This window comes from Sturnira hondurensis, unplaced genomic scaffold (genome assembly GCF_014824575.4).
Source record: "Sturnira hondurensis isolate 20B ecotype Veracruz unplaced genomic scaffold, ASM1482457v3 Scaffold0002039, whole genome shotgun sequence".
Taxonomy (NCBI): Eukaryota; Metazoa; Chordata; class Mammalia; order Chiroptera; family Phyllostomidae; genus Sturnira; species Sturnira hondurensis.
In genome coordinates this window covers 3,180,061-3,205,690 of record NW_028074670.1, presented here as the reverse complement: position 1 = coordinate 3,205,690, position 25,630 = coordinate 3,180,061, and the positions used below count along the sequence as shown (strand labels likewise).

Sequence of the window (25,630 nt, the reverse complement as noted above, 5' to 3'; positions counted from 1 at the left end):
GTTCATTTGCAATTTGTTATCTGTTAGGCTTCTGCAGCGAAACAGAGTCCACAGTGCATGTGGATGTATAATATGTATATAATATTCTATATACACTATGTTAATGTATATGTAGTATATATATGAGAAATTGGTTTACGTGATTATAGAGGCCGAAAAGTCCCAAAATCTGCTGTCAGCAAACTAGAAACCCAGGAGAGTCGATGTATAATCCCAGTCCAAGTCCAAAGGCCTGGAAACCAGAAGAATTGATGATGTAAATTCCATTATAAAAGCCAGCAGGCTGAGGATGCAAGAAGAGCCAGTGTTCGTGTCTGACTCCAGAGGCCTGAGAAGACCAATATCCCAGCTCAAACAGTTATGCAGGAGTTTGCTTTTACTCAGCATTTTTCTTCCATTCCAGTCTTCAGTAGATTGGTTGGGCCCATCCACATTAAGGAGGCCAATTTGATATACTCAGTCTACTAATTTAAATGTTAATGTAAGCCAGAAACATCCTCACAGACTCACCCAAAATAATGTTTGGCCAAATGTCTGGAAACTGTGGCCCAGCCAAGTTGACACATACATTTAACCAACAAATGGTCCTAGACATCTGCCTTTGGTTCTGAGGTTCTCACAAAGAATTAGCATACAGAACTATTAAGAGCTCCTGTGAATTAATAAGAAAAAGAAAACAATTCAGTAGGAACAAAGACAAAAAATATTGAGAAATTCTCAAAGGAGGAAGCCTAAATACCTGGTAAGAATATGAAAAGATATCCAATCTTCCTAGTAATTAGGAAACAACAAACTAAAACCATGAGGAGATGTCATTTCATACATATCAAATTGCAAAATGGTAGCAAAGATATGGATATAGAGACATTCATACTGCAAGCGGGAGTTAAAATATTTCTTTGAAGAGTAATTGACAGTATATTAAAGTTGAAGATGGCAACTTTGTTATGCTAAAAATTCACCACTGACTTTGCACCCTAGAACAAAATCATTCACATGTATGCAAGGAGTGATGTTCAAGAATATTTGTAACAACAGGGGGACTTCTGCCAAGATGGAGGCATAGGTGGAAACACTATGCCTTCTCCCACAACCAAGTTTGAATGCAACTAAGGTTTGGAGAACAAAGACACACCCAAAGGACAGAAAATTGAATTATACGGAAGTCCAACTACATCTAACCATTCAACGGGGACGGTAAGAGGGGTGGAGCCAGCAGCAAGCAGGGTCGGGCAGGACAGATCCCCCGACCTAGACGTGCAGGCAGCCCGGAACCAGCTGGGGTGCCGGGCAGACTGACCGTCATCGCACATTCGCGCACAGTGAGACGGACCATGCAGGCCCCAGGGGGCTAGGGCTGACGGCGGTGGCACACTCGCATGCAATGGAACGAAACGCGTGGGCCTGGTGACGGTAGAAGCTGCAGCACCAGTGGGGGCCGAGGCGGCAGGCGGCAGGTGGGACGCCATTGTTCCTCTTTGACCCTGCCCCCACATACAACATCACAACCCAGCGACTTAGTTGCCCTGCTCTAGTGAACACCTAAGGCTCGGATCCTGCTACGGAACAGGCACAAACAGCCCAAAAGATGGCGCAAGAAGAACTCAAAGCCCCAGGGCCAATAACTCTCAGCGACTGAGAAACAGCGAACCTCTCAGAAGCACAATTCAAGACACTGTTTATCAGGATGCTCACAGAACTGGTTGATTGTAGTCACGAATTAGAGGAACATATGAAGGCTAAACTAATTGAAATGAAAGGCGATGTCCAGGAAACCAATAGCGATAGGAAGGAAACTGGGACTCAAATCAATGGAATGGACCAGAAGGAAGAACGAAACATCCAACCAGAAAGGAATGAAGAAATGAGAATTCAAAAAAATGAGGAGAGGCTTAGGAACCTCCAGGACATCTTTAAATGTTCCAACATCTGAATCATAGGGGTGCCAGAAGGAGAAGAAGACAACCAAGGAATTGAAAACATATTAGAACAAATAATGAAGGAGAACTTCCCCAATCTGGCAAGGGAAATAGACTTTCAAGAAGTCCAGGAAACTCAGAAAGTCCCAAAGAAGTTGGACCCAAGAAGGAATACACCAAGGCACATCATAATTACATTAGCCAAGATTAAAATGAAGGAGAGAATCTTAAAGCAGCAAAAGAAAAGGAGACAGTTACCTACAAAGGAGTTCCCATTAGACTATCAGTTGATTTCTCAAAAGAAACCTTACAGACAAGAAGGGCTGGAAAGAGAGAGAGATTCGAAATCATGAAAGGCAAAGACCTACATCCAAGATGACTATCCAGCACAGCTATCATTTAGAATGGAAGGGCAAATAAAGTGCTTCCCAGATAAGGTCAAATTAAAGGAGTTCATCATCACCAAGCCCTTATTGTATGAAATGTTAAAGGGACTTATCTAAGAAAAATAAGATGATCAAAAATACAAAGAGTAAAATGACAACAAACACAACTATCAGCAACTGAACCTAAAAAAAAAAAACCAAACAGAAACAAAAACAAACTAAGCAAACAACTAGAACAGGAACAGAATCACAGAAATGGAGATAACATGGAGGGTTATCAATGGGGAGAGGGAGGGGAAAATGGGGTAAAGGTACAGGGAATAAGAAGCATAAATGGTAGGTACAAAATAGGAAGGGGGAAATTAAGAATAGTATGGGAAGAGAGAAGCCAAAGAACTTATATGTATGACCCATGGATGAACTAAGGCAGCACAGAGGTAATGCTGGTCAGAGGGGGGCGGGGTGCAGGGTGGAGGGGAATAAAGAAGAGAAAATACATGAGACAACTGTAATAGCATGATCAATAAAATCTATTTTAAAAAATAAAAAGTAAATTTATAAAAAGAGAATGAAGAAAGATACTGATTGGGAGGAGACAGTAATGTTCTTTCTTTTTGTCCTAAGTGGTGGTACATGTGTATATTTACCTTGGAAGGATTCATTAAGCCATGCATTATTGATTTGTGTACTATTTCCATATATATATTAGACTTCATTTTTTTAAGTTTTTAAAATCTGATCTGTAAGGTGGAAGTCAGGATAGTGAGTACCTTGGTGAAGAAGCAAGGGGAAATGATTGGCGTGCAAAGGGGTGTAGTAGAGATGTCTCATGATGTTGGCAAAATTCTCTTCTCAACCACAGATGTTCATTTGTGATCATTCACAGAGTTGTATATTTGTTTTTTGTACTTTTCCATAATTGTGTTATAGTAAAAATGTTTTTTAAAAAACAAAAGAGTTTTGCACATGTATTAGAATGAGGATTTTAAATGTGTGCTTAGTCTAGGCAAGAGTTTACTATATTTAAAGTTTTAAATAATTTCATTGCTTAAAAGAACATAAAACAGCATTTTGTTGTGGTTGTTCAACTCAGGGTGCAATCAATTTCACTGGGGCAAGGACAAGGACCCATTGCTGAAAGAATGATCAAAGATGCTATGAAATCAGGAAACTGGGTATTTCTGCAAAACTGCCATCTTGCTGTTTCTTGGATGTTGGCAATGGAAGAGCTCATTAAAACCTTCACAGATTCAAGTACGTTGAACATCTATCACTTGTGTAATAATACCATTTTATGTAGCCATTCTTGTTGAATTGAATCCTTAGAGTAATTCTTTATTGTAGGTATTGTGCTTCCCCATATTAAAGAGGAGAAACTTGAGACCGACAGAACATTAGTTAAATTACATAACCCAGATTCCAAAAAGGTCTTCAAACTCCAAGTTGAGGGAATGATCCAGTGGATCATTTCTGTTTCATGTTGCCATCTATGGGAAGCCATTTGAATTCAAAATAGATTACGTATAGTTGTGATAAAAAGAAACAGAAAAACAAATTTAGGACAAAGAAGGAAATTAAATCTTTCACTACAGGACAGAAGTTAAAGAACAGAGTTGAAATTAGCACCAGTTCCCTTAGAGTAGCCGTTTACCACTTTGTATCCTAACTATAATATCACCACTTTCTTTCCCACTCAAAAAACTATAATGAGCTGCAAAGAGATAAGAAGTGGAGTTAGAATCTACTCATTTAAAATGTTAGTATGAAAATAATTGAAACTTAAGATCTTTGACTGGTAATAAATAGGAGGGGCCTCCACTTCACCACTCTGCCAGAAAGCCATGGGAGAGAACCACCAAGAGTCTTTCTTTAGAGTCTTCCTCTGTGTCTTGATCACGAAAGCTTTCTGGGAAGATGAGGGCTTGGTAGCTTATAAGTGACTTTACTTAAAGCTATGTCTTAAGGTGAATAGCTGCTCCTTTATGGAGTGACCAGCCCACACTGGTTACCAAGCCACAGCCAGGGCTTTGCAGCCTTCCCATACAGGCCACTCACTTCTTGGTTCCCCCCACCCCTCTGTGCTGCCTTTTGCAGGCTGCTCCTAACAAGGATAGAGTCATTCACATCTACCATCCAGAGTCTCCACTCCTTCCACTCTTTTGCAACGCAAATAAGAGAGCCTGCTCCCAGCTAGCTCTCTGGCTTATTTAAATGATTAAAGAAAAATGACAAGGTCTTCACTACGGTTTAAGGATCCCAATGATTAGGGTTATAATTAAAACAAAATGCTAGGAAAGGCATCTAAGAGGCAATTTGCTACAGTGGTAGCACATGAGCCTTCAGAACATGGAGCCAGGGTTCAGCTTGCCCGTGACCAGTTTTCATGAGCATAAACTCACTGGCAGTAACTGTCCTCTTGTACAGGTGAAAATTTTCTCTATTTCAGAGGGAAGGCCTTTAATATCACCATCAAATATTGAAAATTAACATCTCTGATTTCTTCACTCAAATGTACCAGCATCTAGACTGCCAAACTCTCCTATAAAGATTCTTGTTAAGATTCCCTCACCTTCATTTCATAACATTTTATAACACACTTAAAAAAGATAAACTAGTCCTTAAACAGAGCTTACAGCATTTTTTACTACCATATAATAATGACTTCTTATAGGAAAGTGTCACTAAGATTTAAGCATTTTCCTTTTTATTGTCTTGTCTTTGTTTTAAACAGATATTGTTATCAAGGACAGTTTTCGACTTTTTTTAAGTTCCATGCCTAGTAATACATTCCCTGTTACAGTTCTTCAAAATTCTGTCAAGGTAATGTATGCACATGGTTGGAATGATGTGAAGTGATTGGTCTCATAGAGTGTTCACCCAATGGGACCAGGGAGCAAGACCATGTCAAAGTCAATGCAACCTAGGTGGGGAGGTGGCAGTCAGTAACTATTTACCTGATAGGAGCGAAACAGTTTCCCAGGCCACTGCCCTAGTCCCGTTGTCATTCAACTCTTTCCTCTAACCCTCTATCAAAAAATGTCAAGGATGTAGAGTGATGAGAACTGGATCCCTTCCAGTGATAAAAGAATGTTTCAGCATTTGAGAGAAAGGAAGACCTACGGGCTGCTGGATTTCAGTGCTAACAGTTCCAAAATGTTCACCCAGTGATGATCATGACAGATTTCTCTTCCCTCCCTGCCCCATGTTACCAAGGCAAAGTGTGGGATGAGACTATATGTCAGAATGACCAGAAAATCCAATGCAGAAGGCCTAAGCATAATTTCTGGCCCATGTTGAGAAAAATGGACACCAAATCAGTGTCTGAGGTGTCCGTGCAGGTGGTTTGCCCACTGTAGGTCTGAGGGCTCACCAGGCCCTCTTCTCCCAGGATGGAGCCTGAGCAAGATACAGAGCAGACACGAACATGCCAGGATCCCCCAAGAGCATTGATTGTCTACATTTTCTCAGTGACTTCAGTCTGCATGTGCTTTTCAGAAATAATACAAACCTATAAAATCATGCTCTCTGCCACATACATTCCATCTAATTTCAGGTAACCAATGAACCTCCAAAAGGCTTACGTGCAAATATCAGACGAGCATTTACTGAAATGACTCCTTCATATTTTGAAGAAAATATACTTGGAAGAAAATGGAGACAAATAATATTTGGCATTTGTTTCTTCCATGCAATTATTCAGGTATACTCAGTTCTGATTCTTAATAGGCATAAAAAAAGAGTATTTTTTAAAATAAATAATAAGAACTAAATGATAGCTTACAAATGGCATCGTGAAGCACTGAGGGCCCCGTTTCTGTGTCTGAACACAAGTAGTTTCAACTCAGTTGCCTATTTCCAAGTTCCCCTTGCCTCAGTCTCTCACAGCCATGCTTCTCAGCCCTATTCTGGTCTGTCTACAGAACACCACCACCTGGATGACTGCATCAGGTCAAATTCAAAGCACAAAATTGATCTCCTCAGCTATGTCTCACTCCTCAAAATCTGCTTCCCCTCCAAACTCCATTTCTCAAATCAGTGGCTCCCTTCTGTCCATCACCTACAGCCAACATTTCAGAATTATTTTTGTTCTTCCCTCTTTACACATCTATATCATGTCAGTCATTATATCCACGGTTTTCTTGCTATAATTTTACTCTCACCTGTTCCTATTTGAGTGGGTGCATTAACCTTCACAGCTTCCTCCCTCTGACGAGAGCCCCACATCCTCTGAAAGATGATCTTCAGATCAGCACTACTTTCTCCTTCCTTCTGTTCAAATCTTACTGCTGTGGTCTGGTGTCCATCCTGGGCCTAGTACTTGAATTCTGACTCTTCAAATCCGTGTCTCTAGATGGTGTCTTGATTAGTCTGGCTGACTGTTTTCAGCTTAACAATAACCCACAACCTTCGGACCAACTTGGCTGTTTTCAAATGTGTGTAGTCTACAGAGATAATCAGTATGGAAAAAAAAAACAAAGATTAAAGATGCAAGATATGGGATAAGTAAACAAGGTCCTACAGGAGATCCAAGAGGTTAGGATTAGAGGTGCCAGGTGTCAGACCCTTATTCTAATAAAAGCAGCTGAGATGAGGAAGTAGTTTAAGACTTAGAGAAATTTTGAAATCAAGAGGAGAGAACATAGGACCAATCCTCTGGTATAATCATCAGTTTAGAATGAAGATACTGGGGTGGGATTGGTGGAAAACAAGCAAAGGGAAAGATTTCATTATGAGAAGTCATGAAACAAGGATTCTGATCCTGTGTACTAGTTAAAAAATAAAAGCTGTCACTATAGAGAAGTCAGCATGCAGTCAGCACAGCATGGCATGACGGAGGAGCCTGGTTGATGGACGCCTTCCTCAGAACAGGAGGGAGTGGCTCTCCCCGCCAGATGGATGATTTGTGTCAGTAGTTTTATGCCAAAGACATTAGGTGGGATTTTTTTTGTCCTATTTTGATGGAGAAATATTTTATTTTACCATGAAGAACGAACGCCCTTTGGCAGGTCTACCACATCTCCAACAGCATCAAACTTTCTTTTAGAAATATGGAGAGGGCCCAGTGCTGGTGGAAGAGGTGCCTCCTTGTTTGGTGGGAGCCGAACTGAAAGCCCAGCTGAGGTTAAACTGCTGGATTGAGACTGGCTCTACAGAATGAGGATGCCTGACTTCAATGGAAACCCTTTAGTTTTCAATATTTTACACAAAATTAATTTTATCAAATTTTACTTAATACTGTTTTCATTTTCCATTCTAGGAAAGAAAAAAGTTTGGCCCTCTTGGTTGGAACATATGCTATGAATTTAATGACAGTGACAGGGAATGTGCTTTACTGAACCTCAACCTTTACTGTCAAGAAGGAAAGATTCCCTGGGATGCACTTATTTATATTACTGGTCAGTATGCCCACATGCCAGGGCATCGAACGGTGCACCACACACAGTTGGTTTACACCCACTGACCCATACAGAGAAGGTCACCTCCCCAGTGTTGGATGGTGGTGGTGATGACTTCTTATATTCCCTTTGTAAAGATAAAACCATCATCAGAATTTAGGAATATTTACACATAGAAAATGGGGCAGACGTTTCCTCCAACAATAGCAGAAACTTACATTGCTCTTGCTACATAACAAGCATTATTTTAAGCATTCCCATTGATTAGCAGATTTAATCCTTACAAGATGAGGACTATTATATACCTATTTTACCCATAAGAAAACTAAGGCACATCATTTACAAGTGCTGGAGCCAAGATGTAAACTCAGACATTCCAGCCACCAGAGTCTATGCTCTTGCATTCAAAAGAATCTGAACATTGATTGACCTTTTGAGTCAGGTGTACTTGTGAAAAAGGAAAAAACAATTCAGGAATTAAAATTGTTAGCAAATATTAATCATGGCTTCATAGGATCTTACAAAATTAAATCAAATTTGGACCATGTAGGTCCAAATAATGTAGAAAGAGATTTGCACTGGGAAGTGGGGAGAGGAGAGAGCTCTGGAAGGGAACATCACTCGACATCCTTTCACTGATGAGTAAGGGCCGTGTGAAACAGCAGAGAAGTATCAGGTGATCTAGAGACCTGAAAGGCAGATGGACCTTGGAACAGTGGATAGTAAAACATGGATGAAGATTTATCCTCAAGGTGAACCAAGATGAGTGAGAGGGGTGGGCACAGAATCTGGGAGGCTACTCTATACCCCTGCCCCCAGCCACTCCAATGGGGCCAAGATTGCTGAACAAAATGGTGATGTGGGCAGACTTATTCTCTAGCACCCTCCACTTACCCGAAATTTTCCACTTCCTAGTTTTTCTCTCCCTTCCCCGACTCCTGGAACCCTTGACCTTTCAGGTTACCTCAGCCTCTACTGCTGTAGAAGTAACTGTGTTTTTAAAAGGACAGAAAGGAACAAGACAAAGATGTATCCACTCTTACTACTTCTATTTAACATTGTATTGGAGCTTCTAGCCAGGGTAATTAGACAAGAAAAAAAAAGTCATCCAGATTAGAATAGAAGTAAACCTGTCTTTATTTGAAGATGATATGATCTCATATGTAGAAAATTCTAAGAAATTCACACACACAAAAAAAAAACTAGAAGTAATACTTACAAATAAATTTAACAAGCAAAGTGAATACTTGCACACTGAAAACTAAGAAGCACTGCCATAAAATATTAAACATTATCTAAATAAATGAAGAGATACAATATGCATATGAATTCAGAGACAGAATGTTGTCAAAATGGCAATATTTCCCAAACTCAGCCATATATTTAACACGATTCCATCCAGCATTTTTGCAGAAATTGTCAACCTGATCATAAAATTTGCACAAAAATGCTATGGTCTGTAAGTAGCAAAAACAGTCTTTAAAAAAGCAAACAGTTAGTTTCCCAATTTCAAAACTTCTGTAAAGCTACAATAATCAAGATAGTGTGTACTGGCATAAGAATACACATATGTATCAATGAGACAGATTTGAGAATTAGGAAATAAACCCTTTTTATATTTATAGTCAACTGACTTTCAACAAAGGTACCAGGATAATTCAGTGGGGGTTGGGGGTAGGATAGCCTTTTAACAACTGATTCTGGGACAATTGAATATCCATCTGCAAAAGGACAAACTTGGATCCTTATCTCATGCCATATACAAAAAAACTATTCAAAATGAGTGATATTCCCAAGTGTAAGAGCTAAAATATAAAACTCTTAGAAGAAAGCACAGAAGTAAACCTTGGGTTAGGCAATGGCCTTGGGTTAGGCAATGACTTCTTAGATATGATGCAAAAAGTGCAAGCGATAAAAGAAAAAATAATAAATTGAACTTCATCAACATTTAAAACTTTTACACTTCAACAAACACCATCAAAAAAGTGGAAAGAGAAGACTACAGACTGAGAGAAGGTATTTGCAAATCACATATCTGATAAGGCAGTTGTATACAAAGTATGTAAATCATTCCTACAACTCAATAGTAAGAAGAAAAATGATTCAATGGAGGGGGAAATGAGCAAAAGATTTGAAGACATATTTCACCAAACAAGTACATGAGAAAATGCTCAGTCATTAGGAAAATGAAAATTAAAGCCACTTCACACCCATTGTAATGGCTATAATAAAAAAGACAGATAGAAACAAGTGTTGATGACAATATGGGAAAAATGGAACCCTCATACTTTACTTGTAGCAATGTAAAATGGTGCTGCTGCTTTAGAAACTTTAAACAGACTCACCATATGACCCAGAAATTTCACTTCTATGTGTATACTCAAGAAAAATGAAAACACATGCACACATAAAAGCTTATAAACAAATGCTCATATGAGCATAATTCATAGTAGTCTAAGAGTAGAACCAGCCTGAATGTCTATCAACTGGTAAATGGGTAAATAAAAGGTGGTCTATCTAAACAATGTGACTCTACCCAGCCATAAAAATGTATAAATTATTGATACATGCTACAACATGGATAAACCTCAAAAACTTTATGCTAAGTAAGAGAAGCCAGATATAAAACATTACATGTTATGTGATTCCATTTATATGAAATTTCCAGAAAAAGCAAATCTAGACAGACAGAAAGTATACTGGTGCTGCACAGGGCAGGGGGTAGAAATGGGGAGTGACTGCAGATGGGCCTAAGAGCCCTCCTGGGGATGATAAAAATGCTCTAAAATCAGATTGTGGTGCTGACTGTACAACTTCCTAAATTTACCAAAAGCTACTACATTACACATTTTGTTTTAATATCCATTAATCAATACATGTATTAATTATACACTTTAGTTCATACATAATTTTATGTGAATTTTATTATTTTTAAATTATAGCTCATTAAGGATGTTTTTAAAAGGGTGTAAAAAGGCAATGCTAATTAGTATTTGCTAATGATAGGATTTTAGGCAGTCACTTATGGATTAATCCAGAAAATATCGATTAAAGCTATTATAACAGATGCTGGAAATACAAAGGCAACATAGTCCCTGCCTACCAAAAATATGTGAGGTAGAACGTAGAGACCATGAATAAATTATAATATACTGTGAAAATTACCAAAATAGAAGGGTATGCACAATGCTATGGAAATTCAGAAGGCGCGACACTATCTGGAAGAATCTGGGAAAACTCCACCAAGGAGGAAAGTTGGTCTGGATGCTGAACAGTAATCTGGGCTCACCAGGAGAGGAGGCAGGAGAGCACCCTGTGCTTGGAGCAGGATGTTTCAAGTCCCTGAGTGTTGAGGGGTGGCCTGACTACGGACATCATGAGTAGGTCAATAGGACAAAGCACAGTATGAAGAGGAAATGTGTAATGGAGGAGAGCTTTATCTTCAACAAAACTAAAAACATAAGCTTGGAACACATCCTGAAAGGCCTGTGTGTTGTTAATAAAATTTGGCTTTTTCTGTAAGCAACAGTTGGGAATTAACAGTGTTTTCAGCTGGGAAGAGATGCAATAATTTATAAAGCTACAATAAATGTAAGATGAAGGATTGAACAAAAATATAGCAACACGGGGGCTGATGACTAGACAAGAGAAAATGAACAGTAAAGGAGGCTATAAATACAGGAAGGTATTTGAAGTTGAAAGGAGGGATCTTAAAACTTTATTATGTTGGGTGTAACAATATGTAAGACCATTAGACAGATCTGGGCTCAAAGCGGCAAGGACAAAGCCAAACCCAAAGCCTATCCAGTCAGCACTGGATATCCCCACCTGGCCATCCCCAAGCCAGCCCGTGGGGACAGAAAAGGAAGAAAAGGGGAAACAACAGGATCTGTGGGGCTGGTAGGCAGACAGGTGGTGGACATGCGCAGTGGATGCCCTCCTCCCCAGGCAACCTCTTCTGAAAGACCAACCCAAGACTCCTTCCTAAAAGTGAGTGATCTACCCAGCATCAAAATGGTAGAGCTCCTCGTTTACTCAGTCTGACCAAAGGAAAGGAAAAAGCTAAGTCTGGAAGAAAAAGCACCAAGTCTGATGATTTGTAAGAAAAATATTTCTGTGCTGCTTCTCAAAATGCAGATATTTTAGTTTTAACTTTTTTTAGAATAAGAGTTGGGGCAACTCTTTCCTCTCACCGCTGACTGACTAACAATTGGAGTCTGAGTGTTCCCATCCATCTTCCTTTCCCTGACACCATCACATCATTGGAGAAAGCTGAGCTTTACATTCCCATCCAGCCCCAAGGATCCAAGAGGAGCTTCAAATTAGGCTCAGGCTACATGGACTTACCAAAAAGATTTAACCCAACATTGCATCCCAAGCCTTCACAGAGGGTGACTGAAGATTATTCCCAGGAAAGGACAGCAGCATCTCCTCATTTCCTCGTAGAATTGCTAATACAGGGACTGAGCTATTGACCACCATCCCTGGTACCTACTTCCCTTCCCCTCTCCCTGAGAGCCTGATCCAACAAGACTGATCAGAGATGCTTCAACAGGAGAAGGAAGATAGGTGTCCCTACAGGAGATGCAGGTAAAGACGTTGCTATCTTAGAAAAAAATAAATTATTAAGATTCCAAAAACTAAAATGAATTTCTTTCAACCAACCATCTCAGTTCAAAGAGAATGAAAAAAATGTTCTTCCTGATATAATGAAAGAGATGGCAATGAGTATGGATGAACAGTTAAATGATTCAGAAGTTGACAATGTCCGTATCTCAGATAAAAATCCTTCAAGGAACACTACAGTATTGAATAAGGAATTGTAGCAATGGGTCCAGATTTTTTCCAAAGAATTATAACAGCAATAGGTATTATTCCAGTGGAGATCATCATTCTTTCATGTAATTCGGGGATGACAATGGAACATGCCAGCTGTAGCTTCTCTGTAAATAAGAGAGACAGGATAACAATAACCTAATTCCCCATACCATCATCTGTCAGCCAAGTTGTCTCTTTTATCCTGAATCTATCTTTCCTCCCTGGCTTAATGTCAATAATTTGTAAAGTACATAGAGCTTGGATGCCTTGTTGTAACTCTTCTGATTCTGTTTTACTCATTGTCGCACCCAAAAGCAATGTTTCATGGAAAATATGTATTAGAATACTGCAGTCAATAATGGGATCAGACCCAAAATCGGTGTTTTGAAGAAACAACAACAAAAAAAAACAGGGAGAATGAAAAATATGTAAATAGAGCTCAGTGACTTTAGTTTCAGTTATTTGGAAAAGCAAAATAATTAGGGTGGAGTACATACACTAATTTTTTTTCCTGCTCTTTAAAAAATTGATTTTTATTCTCTTTTGGGGAGGTAGTGGAATGAAACTCTATTATGCTATTTCCAAAAAATGTGTGTATAAGTAAACCTATTAGAATTGGCATATGTATATTAATAAAAATAAATAATATTATGTTTCAAAATGCATATCCTTTTCAGGTGAAATTACATATGGTGGCAGAGTTACAGACAATTGGGATCAAAGATGTCTTCGCACTGTCTTGAAAAGATTTTTTTCTCCGGAAACATTAGAAGAGAATTATAAATACTCCGAATCAGGTGAATGACTTTTCAGTACTATGGAAAAGGACTTCCTGAGAAGTTGTTAACAGCATCTCTCAGCTGTCCACACACGAGTTCCATGTCAGGTCCTCACAGCCGAGTCCCATGTCCACCCTTTCCCCATACTCGCCCACCTTCAAAACTCATTTGGTTGTAATAGCACAAGGCTGTCTGTTGTGCATTAACCTCTTTGAATGATTTCTTTTCTAAAGTGTGTTTTATTCTGCCTAAGTGTGTTTTCAAAGTTACATAAATTTGGAGCTCTCAACAAGGCATAACTTTCAGCAAAACATCCCTGAATTCGAGAATCTCGAAATGTTGTGGAGGAGACACCCTGAAAGGTTAGGACACTAATCAGATGCTCAGGGCCTCGGGAAAAGGCAAAGAAAGTAGACACAGGATGGAGGCCTGGGGAAAACAGTCTTTGTCTATGTGAGACAGCTGATGACAGCCACCATCTGAACCCAGCAGGACGTACCATACTTATCAGTACAAAGCTACTTAATCTGAGACACTTGCCTTCTATGTTTCCAATAACAGGCATCTATTTTGCACCCTTNCACCCTGAAAGGTTAGGACACTAATCAGATGCTCAGGGCCTCGGGAAAAGGCAAAGAAAGTAGACACAGGATGGAGGCCTGGGGAAAACAGTCTTTGTCTATGTGAGACAGCTGATGACAGCCACCATCTGAACCCAGCAGGACATACCATACAAAGCTACTTAATCTGAGACACTTGCCTTCTATGTTTCCAATAACAGGCATCTATTTTGCACCCTTGGCTGACAGCCTGCAAGAGTTTAAAGATTACATTGAAAATCTACCTTTGATAGATGACCCAGAAATATTTGGAATGCATGAAAATGCCAACTTAGTTTTCCAGGTATGTGGCCTTTCAACTTAAAATACATATTCATAGGCCTGACTTAGTTGGGCATTGTACTGCAAAGCAAAAACTTGCCAGTTCAATTCCCATTCAGGGCACATGCCTGGGTTGTGGGTTCAGTCCCCAGTCAGGGTGTGTGCAGGGGGCAACAGATCAATGTTTCTCTCTCACATCCATGTTTCTCTCCCTCTCTTTCTCCTCTCCCTTCCTCTCTCTCTAGTCAATAAAAGAAAAAAATTAAAAATACATATTTATATTGCATACGTAAACCTGAAACATCAATAATCACCTCACCGGCTCTATAAATTATAATTCTTAAATAAACAAATAAATGTTTCATCTTAACTTCAGCATTTGGTTCCAATTTAGCCTGTTGTTTCTGGATCCTTCACAGAAGCCTAAATCATCATGCATTTTCCTGTCACTGGCTAGCCCCATCCACGTCCCGGTCCTCCACCTGCTCCACAATCTGCCTGCTAGTCTACCATAACATGGGGCTTTGGATGATAACCCAGACACTCCTTGCTTTTTTGCCCTTCTCCCTCCATGCGGGGCATATTTGTATCATATTACACAGAGATCTGTGGACCCATAGGTGATTACATCATAAGAGTATAGTAACAAATATCCAATGGATAAATGAAAAGTTCTTTAAAAGCACCCTCATCATCTTGCCCTGGCTGCTGTGGCTCAGTGGATTGAGCACCAGCCTGCAAACCAAAGGGTCACCAGTTTGATTCCCAGTCAGGGCACATGCCTGGGTTGCAGACCAGGTCCCTAGCATGGAGCATGCGAGAGGCAACCACACATTGATGTTTCTCTCCCTCTCTTTCTCCCTCCCTTCCACTCTGTCTAAAAATAAATAAATACAATCTTTAAAAATAAATAAGTAAATAAATATGCCCTCATCAAGGTCACCGCACTAGACCACTGCAATGGGTCCAAAGAGCAAACCTGGCAGGTTTACTCCGCTAAGACCTCCTGATGCTGCACCATTACCTCTGGGTAGTCCGAGCTCCTCAGCGTGGCACTCAAGGCTCTGCCATGACCTGGCCACTGCACACCTTTCCACTTTCATCATCTGTCATGGTCAGGTATCTGTGGCCAAAGCAAAGCTATGAAATAAGGTATGTCCCTGAGGGCCCTGGAATGCTCCACAGGTTGAAGTCTAGGTTGGCCCCACAAGGCTAAAAGGAACCACCTTCCTTTCTTTTTTCTAATCACCTTTCTCTTTAATTTAAATTTTGCCCCTACAAGTGTTAGAGGGTGAGGTTTTCCTAGATATCAAAGAATCTATGCAAAACAACAATGGAACTTCCAGAAAGAACACCAACAGGTTAATGCTCTGAAACCTCAAGTCGTGTGCTCTGCCATTAAAATTGCTTTGGCCCTGACTGGTGTAGCTCAGTGAATTGAGCACAGGCCTGTGTAGCAAAAGGTCGCTGGTTCGATTCCCCGTCAGGGCACATGCCTAGGTTGCAGGCCAGGTCCCAGAAGGGGACACAAGAGAGGCAACCACACATTGATGTTTCTCTCCCTCTCTTTCTCCTCCCCTTCCCCTCTCTCTAAAAATAAATAAATAATTTTTAAAGTTGCTTTGCTGTTTTAAAGCATGATAGGCTTTTCACTGCCTCAGCCTACACAGTCCATCATCACTTTGCCTCACATCTCATTAGGCAGAATTGTCACATGAACCACCTCTTTGTAATGGTGCAAGAAAATATAATCTTTGCTATGCCCTAAAGAGGAAGATAACTGGGAATGGGAGCTCACTAAATGTCTAATTCAGTTACTATCATACGAAATCATACTAGGCTAGCTGCACTAAACGCAGTTTCAAGACTCTTCCATCCAACCGAGAAGTTGAGTACTAAAATGGAGAAATCATGATATTGGATGACTGGTACTGAGCACAGAAACCAAACTATTTATCTACAGCATCAAGCTAACAACAACATATGTGTTTAGAATCTAATGAATACGTCAGTGGTAATGTTTGACAGAATGTCTAGCATGTAAAACATCATTTTAATAATCAAGACCTAAAATCCCAGGTCTGAGCTCCTTAGGTAAGAAGATGATGTGTGCTGTGAGCAGGGTTCAAAGCCAAGGACAGCAGATGGAAAGGGATACATCTAGAAAGCCTTGGACAGTACCATGGAACATCCCACCACCTGTTCTGGATACACTGCTGCACATGGTCATCCGAATTACCTTCACAAAACCTGTGTGAAAGTGAGTGAAAGGAAACTTCTAAGACAGGGGTGTCAAACTCATTTTCCTGGGGGCCACATCAGCCTTGCAGTTGCCTTCAAAGGGCCAAATGTAATTTCAGCTCCTTAACTGTTAAGGAGTAGTTACATTTATACAGTCCTAAAATTATTTCAGCCCTTTGAAGGCAACTGCAAGGCTGATATGGCTCTCAGTGACAATGAGTTTGACACCCCATTCTAAGAGATTCCAACAAATAGGCACAAGAAAGATACCATGTTTCTGAATAGAAAAAAATGTAGAAACACTGAGAATATTAAAACTGACCTTGGAATACGGATGTCTAAGCATGAAAAGCAATAGAAAAACAAACCTCATTAAAAAGCCAATAGATGTAACTATATCAAAAACTGTCATAAGAGACTCAAAAGACAAGTGACAAAGCAAAACATTTTTGAAACAAAGCAGCCCTGGCTGGTGTAGCTCAGTGGATTGAGCGCGGGCCTGCGAACCACACGATTGCGGTTCGATTCCCAGTCAGGGCACATGCCTGGGTTGTAGGCCAGTTCCCAGCAGGGGACTCATGAGAGGCAACCATACATTGATATTTCTCTCCTTCTCTCTTTCCCGTCCTCTCTAAAGATAAATAAATAAAATATTTTTAAAAAATTTTTAAAAAAAAACAAAGCAAAAAGGAGAAAAAGTTAACTATCTGAATGAGGGATATCTTCCAGAAAAGACCATATGTTAGTCCGCAAATTAAGTATCAGTAGGTCTTAAAAGATAGGTATTATACAAGCTTCTTTTCCAACAATAGAATAAAATTAGAAATCAATAAAACCAAGTAGTCATAGCAATGTGGCATACAGATAGACATATAGAACAACGGAATAGAATCAAGTCCAGAAATAATCAAGTCCTCACACACATGGGCAAATGCTTTCTGACAAGGGCGCCAAGAGCATTCAATGGAGAAAGGAGATCTTTTCGGCACATGGTACTGGGAAAACTGGATATCCACATGCAAAAGAATGAAGTTGGTCCCTTACCTAACGCAATACACAGAAACTAACCCATAATGGATCAAGACCTAAATCTAAGACCTTAAAACCCCTGGAAGAAAATGTAGGATAAAAGCTTCATGACATCAGATTTGGCAGTGATTTCTTATATCTAAAAGGAAAGGTACAGATAACCAAAAAAAAAAAAAAACCAGACAAGGTGTACTTCATGAAAATTTGAAATTTTTGTGCATCACAATACACAATCAACAGAGTGAAAAGGAAACCCACAGAATGGGACAAAACATCTGCAATTATATACCTGTTAGAGAGTAGGATCTAGAACATACAGAGAATTCCTAAAATTGTAGACAATTGTAGACAATAACAACAACAACAAACACCCAATTCAAAAATGGGCAAAGGACTTGAGATATTTCTCCAAGGAATATATGCAAATGGCCAATAAACACATGAAAAAGGTCTCAACATTACTAATCATTCGGGAAATGTAAGTCAAAACTGTAATGACATATCATGTCACAGCCATTACAAAGGGCTACTATCAAAAATAACACAAATCAGCAAGTGCCAGCAAGGATGTGGAGAAACTGGAGCCCTTGTGCACTGTTGGTAGAAATGTAAAATACTACAGCTGCTACAAAAAAAACAACAATTCTTCAAAACACTAAAAATAGAATTAATATATGACCCAGCAATTCCACTTCTGGGCATCTACCCAAAAGAACTGAAAGCTGGGATGCAAATGGGTATTTGTATGCCTGTGCTCACAGCAGCACTATTTACAGTAACTAAAATGTGGAAGCAACTTAAATGTCCATCAGCAAGTGAATGCATAAGCAAAACAGGGTCTATGCATATGATGAAATATCATTTGGCCTTAAAAAGGAAGAAAATTCTTCAGTGTGCTACAACACGGATCAACCTGGAAGGCATAATGCTAAGGCAAATAAGCCAGTCACATAGAGACAAATACTGTATAATTCCACTTCTGTGAGGTCTGTATAGTCAGAATCATAGAGACGGAAAGCAGAATGGTGGCTGCCAGGGCAGAGAGGAGCTAACGAGGACTTGTTTAGTGTGCATACAGTTTCAGTCTTACTAGATACAAGAGTTTGGGGATAGATTGTGGTGATGGTTGAATAGCATTATTAATGCATTTAATACCACTGGTCTATGCACTTAAAGACAGTTAATATGACAAATTTTATGTATATTTTATCACAGAAAAACAGAAAAAGTTAATTACCCTTATTATATTATAGATTATCTCCTAATTAATAGAAAATAAAATGCTTAAAATAACAAGGTGCAAAATATATGAGTAATATAAATATTATGTTAGTCATCAAAGAAGCCTTTACCTATTAAATTGGGAAAGTTTTCAAGTGATGATATTGTTCCTTACAAAGACACAGAAAGACGGGGCCTCTGATGCACCACAGCTGAGTGTAAATTGATAGTTTCTTTAGAAATCAATGCAGAAATACACAGGTTTAAAATAGCTCTTGGCAATATATTGTTTGAAGAATTTAAAAGACAGTGGGTGAAATTCATATACAGATATTCTATTCACAGAGTTCTGTAAAATCTACAAACTGGAAATATCAAAAAAAAAGTAAATAAACAACTGGTGTATTCATACCACTGAGTATTGTAAAGTCACTTAAAGATGATTCGCGAAGATTTTTCAATGACTTGAGAAAATGTTCATGAAATTGAAAAAAGAATTAATACTACATAAGTTGTATGGGCTTATTTTTAACTGTACGCACATACACAGAGAAAATGTCGAAGATGGGGGAGGGTTGAAAACTAGCTATCCATATCTCTGGAAAGCAGGATCATGAAAATTTTTTCTCTACATTTTTTGTTTCCTAGATTTTTCTATAGTGAACCATCATACTTTTATTTAAATAACATTTTCTCGTCCTGGCTGGTGTAGCTCAGTGGGTTGAGCACGGGCCTGCGAACCACACAATCGCAGTTCGATTCCCAGTCAGGGCACATGCCTGGGTTGCAGGCCAGTTCCCGGCCCCTGGCAGGGGACACACAAGAGCCAACCATACATTGATATTTCTCTCTCTCTCTCTCCTTCCCTTCCACTCTAAGATAAATAAATAAAATCTTTAAAAATAAATAAATAAATAAATAACATTTTCTCAATTAGAAAACTCTGTTCTAAAACTCAATTCTCATTATTTTTCCTTACTTTCATAATAGCCTTTTAAATGATTAGCCAAAAAATTTTAACCATGTTATGTGGTAAAACATACATAACATAAAATTTGTCATTTTAGCCATTTTTAAGTATACAGTTCAGTGTCATTAAGAACTGTTACACTGTCACTCAACCAAAAAATTTACAACACTGACAACTATGTACTGTGCATTTCCAATGAACACATTTTACCAACTCTATCTTCAACATAAAAAAAAATAAACATTCCTAGTTTTTGATAACTGCCATTATTTCTACAATTGAACTATGTGTGCTGCAAAATTATTTTTTGAGAATTTGAGTCTTCACTTCTTTCTCTTCCCACCATCGCAGTACAAAGAGACCAACACTTTAATCAACACCATACTTGAGATTCAGCCAAGGTCATCTTCTGGTGGAGAGGGAAAAAGCAATGATGAAATTGTCCAAGAACTTGTTGCTTCCGTCCGGACCAGAGTTCCAGGTAATAAATAATTCCTGACATCTATATAGAATGGGATTTTTAGGAATAAACTCAGAGAGCTGAGTGATAAACAGGTGTCCAAATCTGCTTTTAATGCCAACTTCTCTTTACAGAGGAAACTCTTGTGCTGGGCCCCTCTCCGTTTATACATACACTAGACACCTACAGGCCCCCAACTGCCAGAAGCATGAAGAACAAATTGGTTTCTAGCCCATGTAACTTTAACCAGACTTCTTTCTGAGCCTGTCTCCTGATCTATGCTGTCTGAGAAAGTAGCTACTAGCCACAGGTAGCTACTTAAAATTTTATTTAAAACTCATTTTCTCAGTTGCACCAGCAACATTTCAAGTGCTCCCATAGTGGATAATAAGGATCATTTCTATTACTGTAAAATATTCTATTGGACAGGCCTGCTATACAATCCATTTCCTCCAACAGAAATAAATAAATTAATTTCACCTTGTTTTCTGGTGAGTTGAGGAATCTTCCAGAATGATCACAGAGATCCATCTCACACTTTCCTTAAAATAACTGTAGATTTGGATTTATTAGTATATTGTTCATGGTTGGAAGAGACATAATTATAGGGAAAAGAAAACTGAAGCACATAATAAAACAATGACTATAAAAGCAAACTGTGTTTCTTTACTCACAACAACTCTGACCCCCGAATGGGTCTTTCCCTCATATTAAACAGTCTTCCAACTCTCTGGACACCACCTGGGTGTCCCTACAATTTACTTATGATACTAACTATCCACAGTTAGCACAGACCCCAAGGTTAAAGGCTCAGCCCCACAACAAGACTGCCCCCCACTTTAGATGCCAATTGCAAGTCCCTGGTTGTGACCTGTACTTCTGACCAACCAGCTATAGATCAAGGGTTCCCACAGCCCCATTCCCCTTCTTGGGTTCAGTAATTTTCTACACAGGACTAGTGGTTAGTTACAGTTAGTTACGTGTAGCAGCTTATTTTAAAAGATATCATAAACGATCTTTAAAAAACCCAAATGAAGAGGTCCACAGGGCAACATCCAGAAGGTTCCTGAGTGCCGGAGCTTCTGTCCCCGTGAGTCCAGGTGTGCCACCCACCTGGCATGGACGCATCCCCCAACCCAGAAGCCCTCCCGGCCCTTTCGGTTAGGGTTTCTGTGAAGGCTTCATTTCATAGGCATGGTTGGCTGATTAAATCATCAACCTCCAGCCCCTCTCCTCTCCCAGGAGGTCAGAGAATGAAGCTGGAAGTTTCAAGCCTCTAATCACATGGCCAGTTCTGCTGATGACCAGCTTCCCCAGGTTTGGGGACCTTCCCAAAGTCAGCTCACTAACATAAACTAGATGTGGTTGAAAGGGGCTTCTTTTCCCTTTGTCATTCAGGAGCAGTGTCAGGACCCAGGGTAAAAAGAAGCAAATATTATTTAAAATGATAACCCTATTGTTTTTTATCACTTAGGAAATTGCAAGGGTTTTAGGAGTTCTGGGCAAGAACTAGGGATGAAGACCGAAAATGTATGTCTCTTATTAGATTACAGTATCACAAACTGAGTCTTGCCAATAATCTTTAAGTCCTCTGGAAAAGGGGGGCCTGTGTGACCTCAGAAGCCAGTTATCCGCCTCCTAAAACAGGCCTCAAAAGAATCTCTTTTTGAGTTGAGTTCTGTTGATGTTGAAGTAAACTGCATCAGTTATTTTAGAAAGCAGTTTTTAATAAATATAAGATGGGAGACTGGGTGGAAACGGGGTGAAGATGGATGGAGAGATGAAGATAAACTGCATCTGTCCAGTGGAGCTCCACCAACATCAGGAGGTTTTCTCCAAGCTTCATAAAGCTTACACTTTCACTGTGAAATGACAAGTGGTGCCACCTGCTTGCTGAGACTCGGGAGGGATGCCGTTGGCTCCACAAGAGGACTGAGGGTTTGGGGTAGTGCCTGAGGGAAGCAATAGAAAGAAAAGACCAAGGACACGTAACCGCAGCATTCCGGACCCAGGAGGCTGGACTGCCCCACGCTGCCATGTGATTTTTCCACAGCAGCCGAAATGTGAGTGGTTATGAGGGATTTGTTAGATGTATTTCAGAGCCACTTGTTTACACCCACTTTACTCAGATATGCAAGGAAATGCAGTTCCTTCATTTTTTTAGAGCTTATATATGGGCCACTATTTGCTGTGTTGTAGGGGGAAAGAAGAGCAAAATTTTTGATCCAGGTTGACCTATGGGCCTGTTTCATAATTCAGTCAGTCCCTTTGAATTATGCCATAATTTGGCATTTAGCTTATGCTAAATTAGGATAAATGCCAACTCACTCTCATCTCTCACTGTCCCCTGGGAACCCCTCCTCTCCAAAATGCAGTGCAGGTATGCAGGGAAGAGTGAGGCTTATGTACCTGCATGGCAGAGAAGACTCAGGGTCCCTGGAACCTCTGGTCTCAGGGATGTCCCTTAACTTCTGGGCAGCTGTTTGTCCTGCTAGCATTTGCCACTGACCTATGCATGGCCTGACTCCCATTCAGCCTAGGCCAGTGGTGTCAAACTCATTTTCACCAGGGGCCACATCAGCCTCAAGGTTGCCTTCAAAGGGCCAAACGTAATTTTAGGACTGTGTAAATGTAATTACTCCTTAACAGTTAAGTGAGAGCTCGGCACTGCCGTCAGGTAGAAACAAGGTGCCAGGCCAGATAAAACAAGGTAGAGGGCTGGATTCCGCCCTCAGGCTTTGTGTTTGCCACCTGCGGCTTAGGCCCAGGTTCAGGAGAAGTTGGCTTGAAGAAAGGTTAAGCAAAGTAAATTACAACAGAAATGTTACAAGGACAGAAATCAGTGACAATTGACTTGAGGAACTGGCGCTCTCTGTTTCAGAAATACTAGAAATGGAGAATGCTTCTGAGAGCCTTTTCATCAAGGATTCTCAAGGACGCCTTAATTCCTTGACCACCGTTCTTGGACAAGAAGTGGACCGGTTTAACAACCTGCTGAAGTTAATACATGTACGCGCGCTCACTGCCATCACTGCTGTGGGGTATCAAAGCTGTGTAGAGAATTATGTAATAACATGCGTGTGCTTAGAGTTCTCTATTCCCATTACTTCGACATTTCCATCTGAATGTGCTAACAACTCTTCAAACCCAACTTGTTAAAAATTGAGTTTACCCTCCCCTGACAATTCCACATTCCCTTTCTCTAATAATGGCTTCATGAATATTGGACATTACAAATCTTCATCTCCTCATTATCCTTACACCCTTAGAATTACCATAGGCAGACTAGGAATTTGATCAGAGACCTAAGCATTCAATAAGAGAGATTTAGTTCTTGGACCTGATTTCTAGTTTGCATTTATTTAACAAAGGTCATCAAGGAACATGTATAAAGGACACATGGACAAAGCCAAAGAGGGTAGGTTTGAGGGTAGGAGGCGGGGATGGGTGGGCAGGGGGAATGGTGGGGGAAAATGGAGAAAACTATACTTGAACAACAATTAAAAAGAGAGAAAAAAATTAAAAAATAAGGCAGTCTTTATGGAGACTGTGAAAACCAGCATCTCTTAAAGTGGGTGTCACAAAACACCTGTACTCGAACCCACTGGGCCGCATGTTCAAAACGTAGACACCCAACCCCAATGCAGACCTGAAAGGGAATACCTGGAAACTCCTGGGAATATGGGTTTTAAACAAACTCCCCCAGATAAGTTCACTACAACTAAAATTTACGAACAATTCTTTGGTCCTTTGCCTTATGCTCGGGAATACTTTCACTCTAGATGGTCTTGAATATATAATGATGGCTAAACACCTTTCTGGTTTCTATGTGCATGACTTTGATTAAGAGAAACACAAAGGCTATTAGAGACCAAATATTGAGCATTAACAGGAAAAATCTTACCATCAAGCAGGAAACCAAATACCTAGCACAGAGTCAAGGCTCAGTGATAAGATTGGGGAGGACAGGTAAGTTAATTATCTTTTATAATATATTTTGTTGTCTATGCTATTACGATTGTCCCAATTTTCCCCTTTTACCCCCTTCCACCTAGTACCCCCATTCCTCCAGCAGCTCCCTTTTTTACTTCATGTCCATGGGTCATGCATGTAAGTTCTTTGGCTTCTCCATTTCCTATACTGTTCTTAACATCACCTTGTCTATTTTATTCCTACTGATTTTGCTTCTTAATCCCTGTACCTTTTCCCCCATTCTTTCCCCTTATCCTTCACTTCCCCACTGATAACCCTCCACATGATCTCCATTTCTTTTATTCTGTTCCTGTTCTAGTTTGCTTAGTTTGCTTTTGTACATTCAGTTATTGATAGCTATGAATTTGCTGCTATTTTAATGTTCATAGTTTTGAACATAGTTCATTCTTTTTCTTAAATAAGTCCCTTTAACATTTCATGTAATAATGGCTTGGTGATGATGAACTCCTTTAGCTTTACCTTGTCTGGGAAGCTCCTTATGTGCCCTCCCATTCTAAATGATAGTTTTGCTGGATAGAGTAATCTAGGTTGTCAGTCCTTACTTTTCATCACTTTGAATACTTCTTGCCAGTCCCTTCTTGCCTGCAAAGTTTCTTTTGAGAAATTAGCTGACAGTATTATGGGAACTCCTTTGTAGGTAACTCTCTGCTTTCTTCTTGCTGCTCTTGGAATTCTTTCCTTATCTTTAACTTTTGGCATTTTAATATGATATGCCTTGATGTGTTCCTCTTTGGGTCCAACTTGTTTAGGACTCTCTGTGTTTCCTGGATTTGTATGTCTATTTCCTTCATCAAACTAGAGAAGTTTTCTTTCATTATTTTTCAAAAAGTTTTCTTTCTTTTTTTTTAAGTTTTTTTAATTTATTTTTTTCCCAAATTTTTTTATTTCATTATTTTTCAATGACAGTTTTCTGTCTATTATTCCCATCCCATCCCATCCCACCCCCGTGCTCCCCCCTCCCTCCCATTTCCACCCTTCTCAGTTGTTGTCCATGTATCCTTTATATAGGTTCCTCTAAATCCCTCCCCTATTTCCCCTGAAATTCCCTCCCCTCTCCCCTCTGGTCACTGTCAGCCTGTTCTCTATTTCAGTGTCTTTGGTTATATTTGGCTTGCTTGTTTGTTTTGTTGTTTAGCTTCCTGTTAAAGGTGAGGTCATATGGTATTTGTCCTTCAACACCTGGCTTATTTCACTCAGCATAATGCTTTCGAGTTCCATCCATGATGTTGCAAAAGGTAGGAGCTCCTTCTTTCTTTCTGCAGCATAAAATTCCATTGTGTATATGTACCATAGTTTTTTGATCCAGTCATTTACTGACAGGCACCTAGGTTGCTTCCAACTCTTGGCTATTGTAAATTGTTCTGCTATGAACATTGGGATGCATAGGTTCTTTGGGATTGGTGTTTTAGGGTTCTTAGGATACAATCCTAGCAGTGGAATTGCTGGGTCAAAAGGCAAGTCCAATTTTAGTTTTCTGAGAAAATTCCATACTGTTTTCCATAATGGTTGTACCAGTCTGCAATCCCACCAACAGTGG

At 39.7% G+C, this 25,630-nt stretch overlaps 1 protein-coding gene across 1 annotated transcript in view; it reads left to right on the top strand.

The window, feature by feature from the left end:
• Window positions 1–25,630, top strand: part of DNAH6 (dynein axonemal heavy chain 6) — a 261,664-nt gene that overhangs the window by 219,246 nt on the left and 16,788 nt on the right. Inside the window, exons 65-72 of the mRNA XM_037039592.1 lie at window positions 3,399–3,559; window positions 5,037–5,125; window positions 5,859–6,005; window positions 7,563–7,701; window positions 13,197–13,316; window positions 14,080–14,201; window positions 19,992–20,121; window positions 22,982–23,109. Coding sequence (XP_036895487.1) covers window positions 3,399–3,559; window positions 5,037–5,125; window positions 5,859–6,005; window positions 7,563–7,701; window positions 13,197–13,316; window positions 14,080–14,201; window positions 19,992–20,121; window positions 22,982–23,109 — 1,036 coding nt within the window. The remainder of the gene's footprint in view (window positions 1–3,398; window positions 3,560–5,036; window positions 5,126–5,858; window positions 6,006–7,562; window positions 7,702–13,196; window positions 13,317–14,079; window positions 14,202–19,991; window positions 20,122–22,981; window positions 23,110–25,630) is intronic.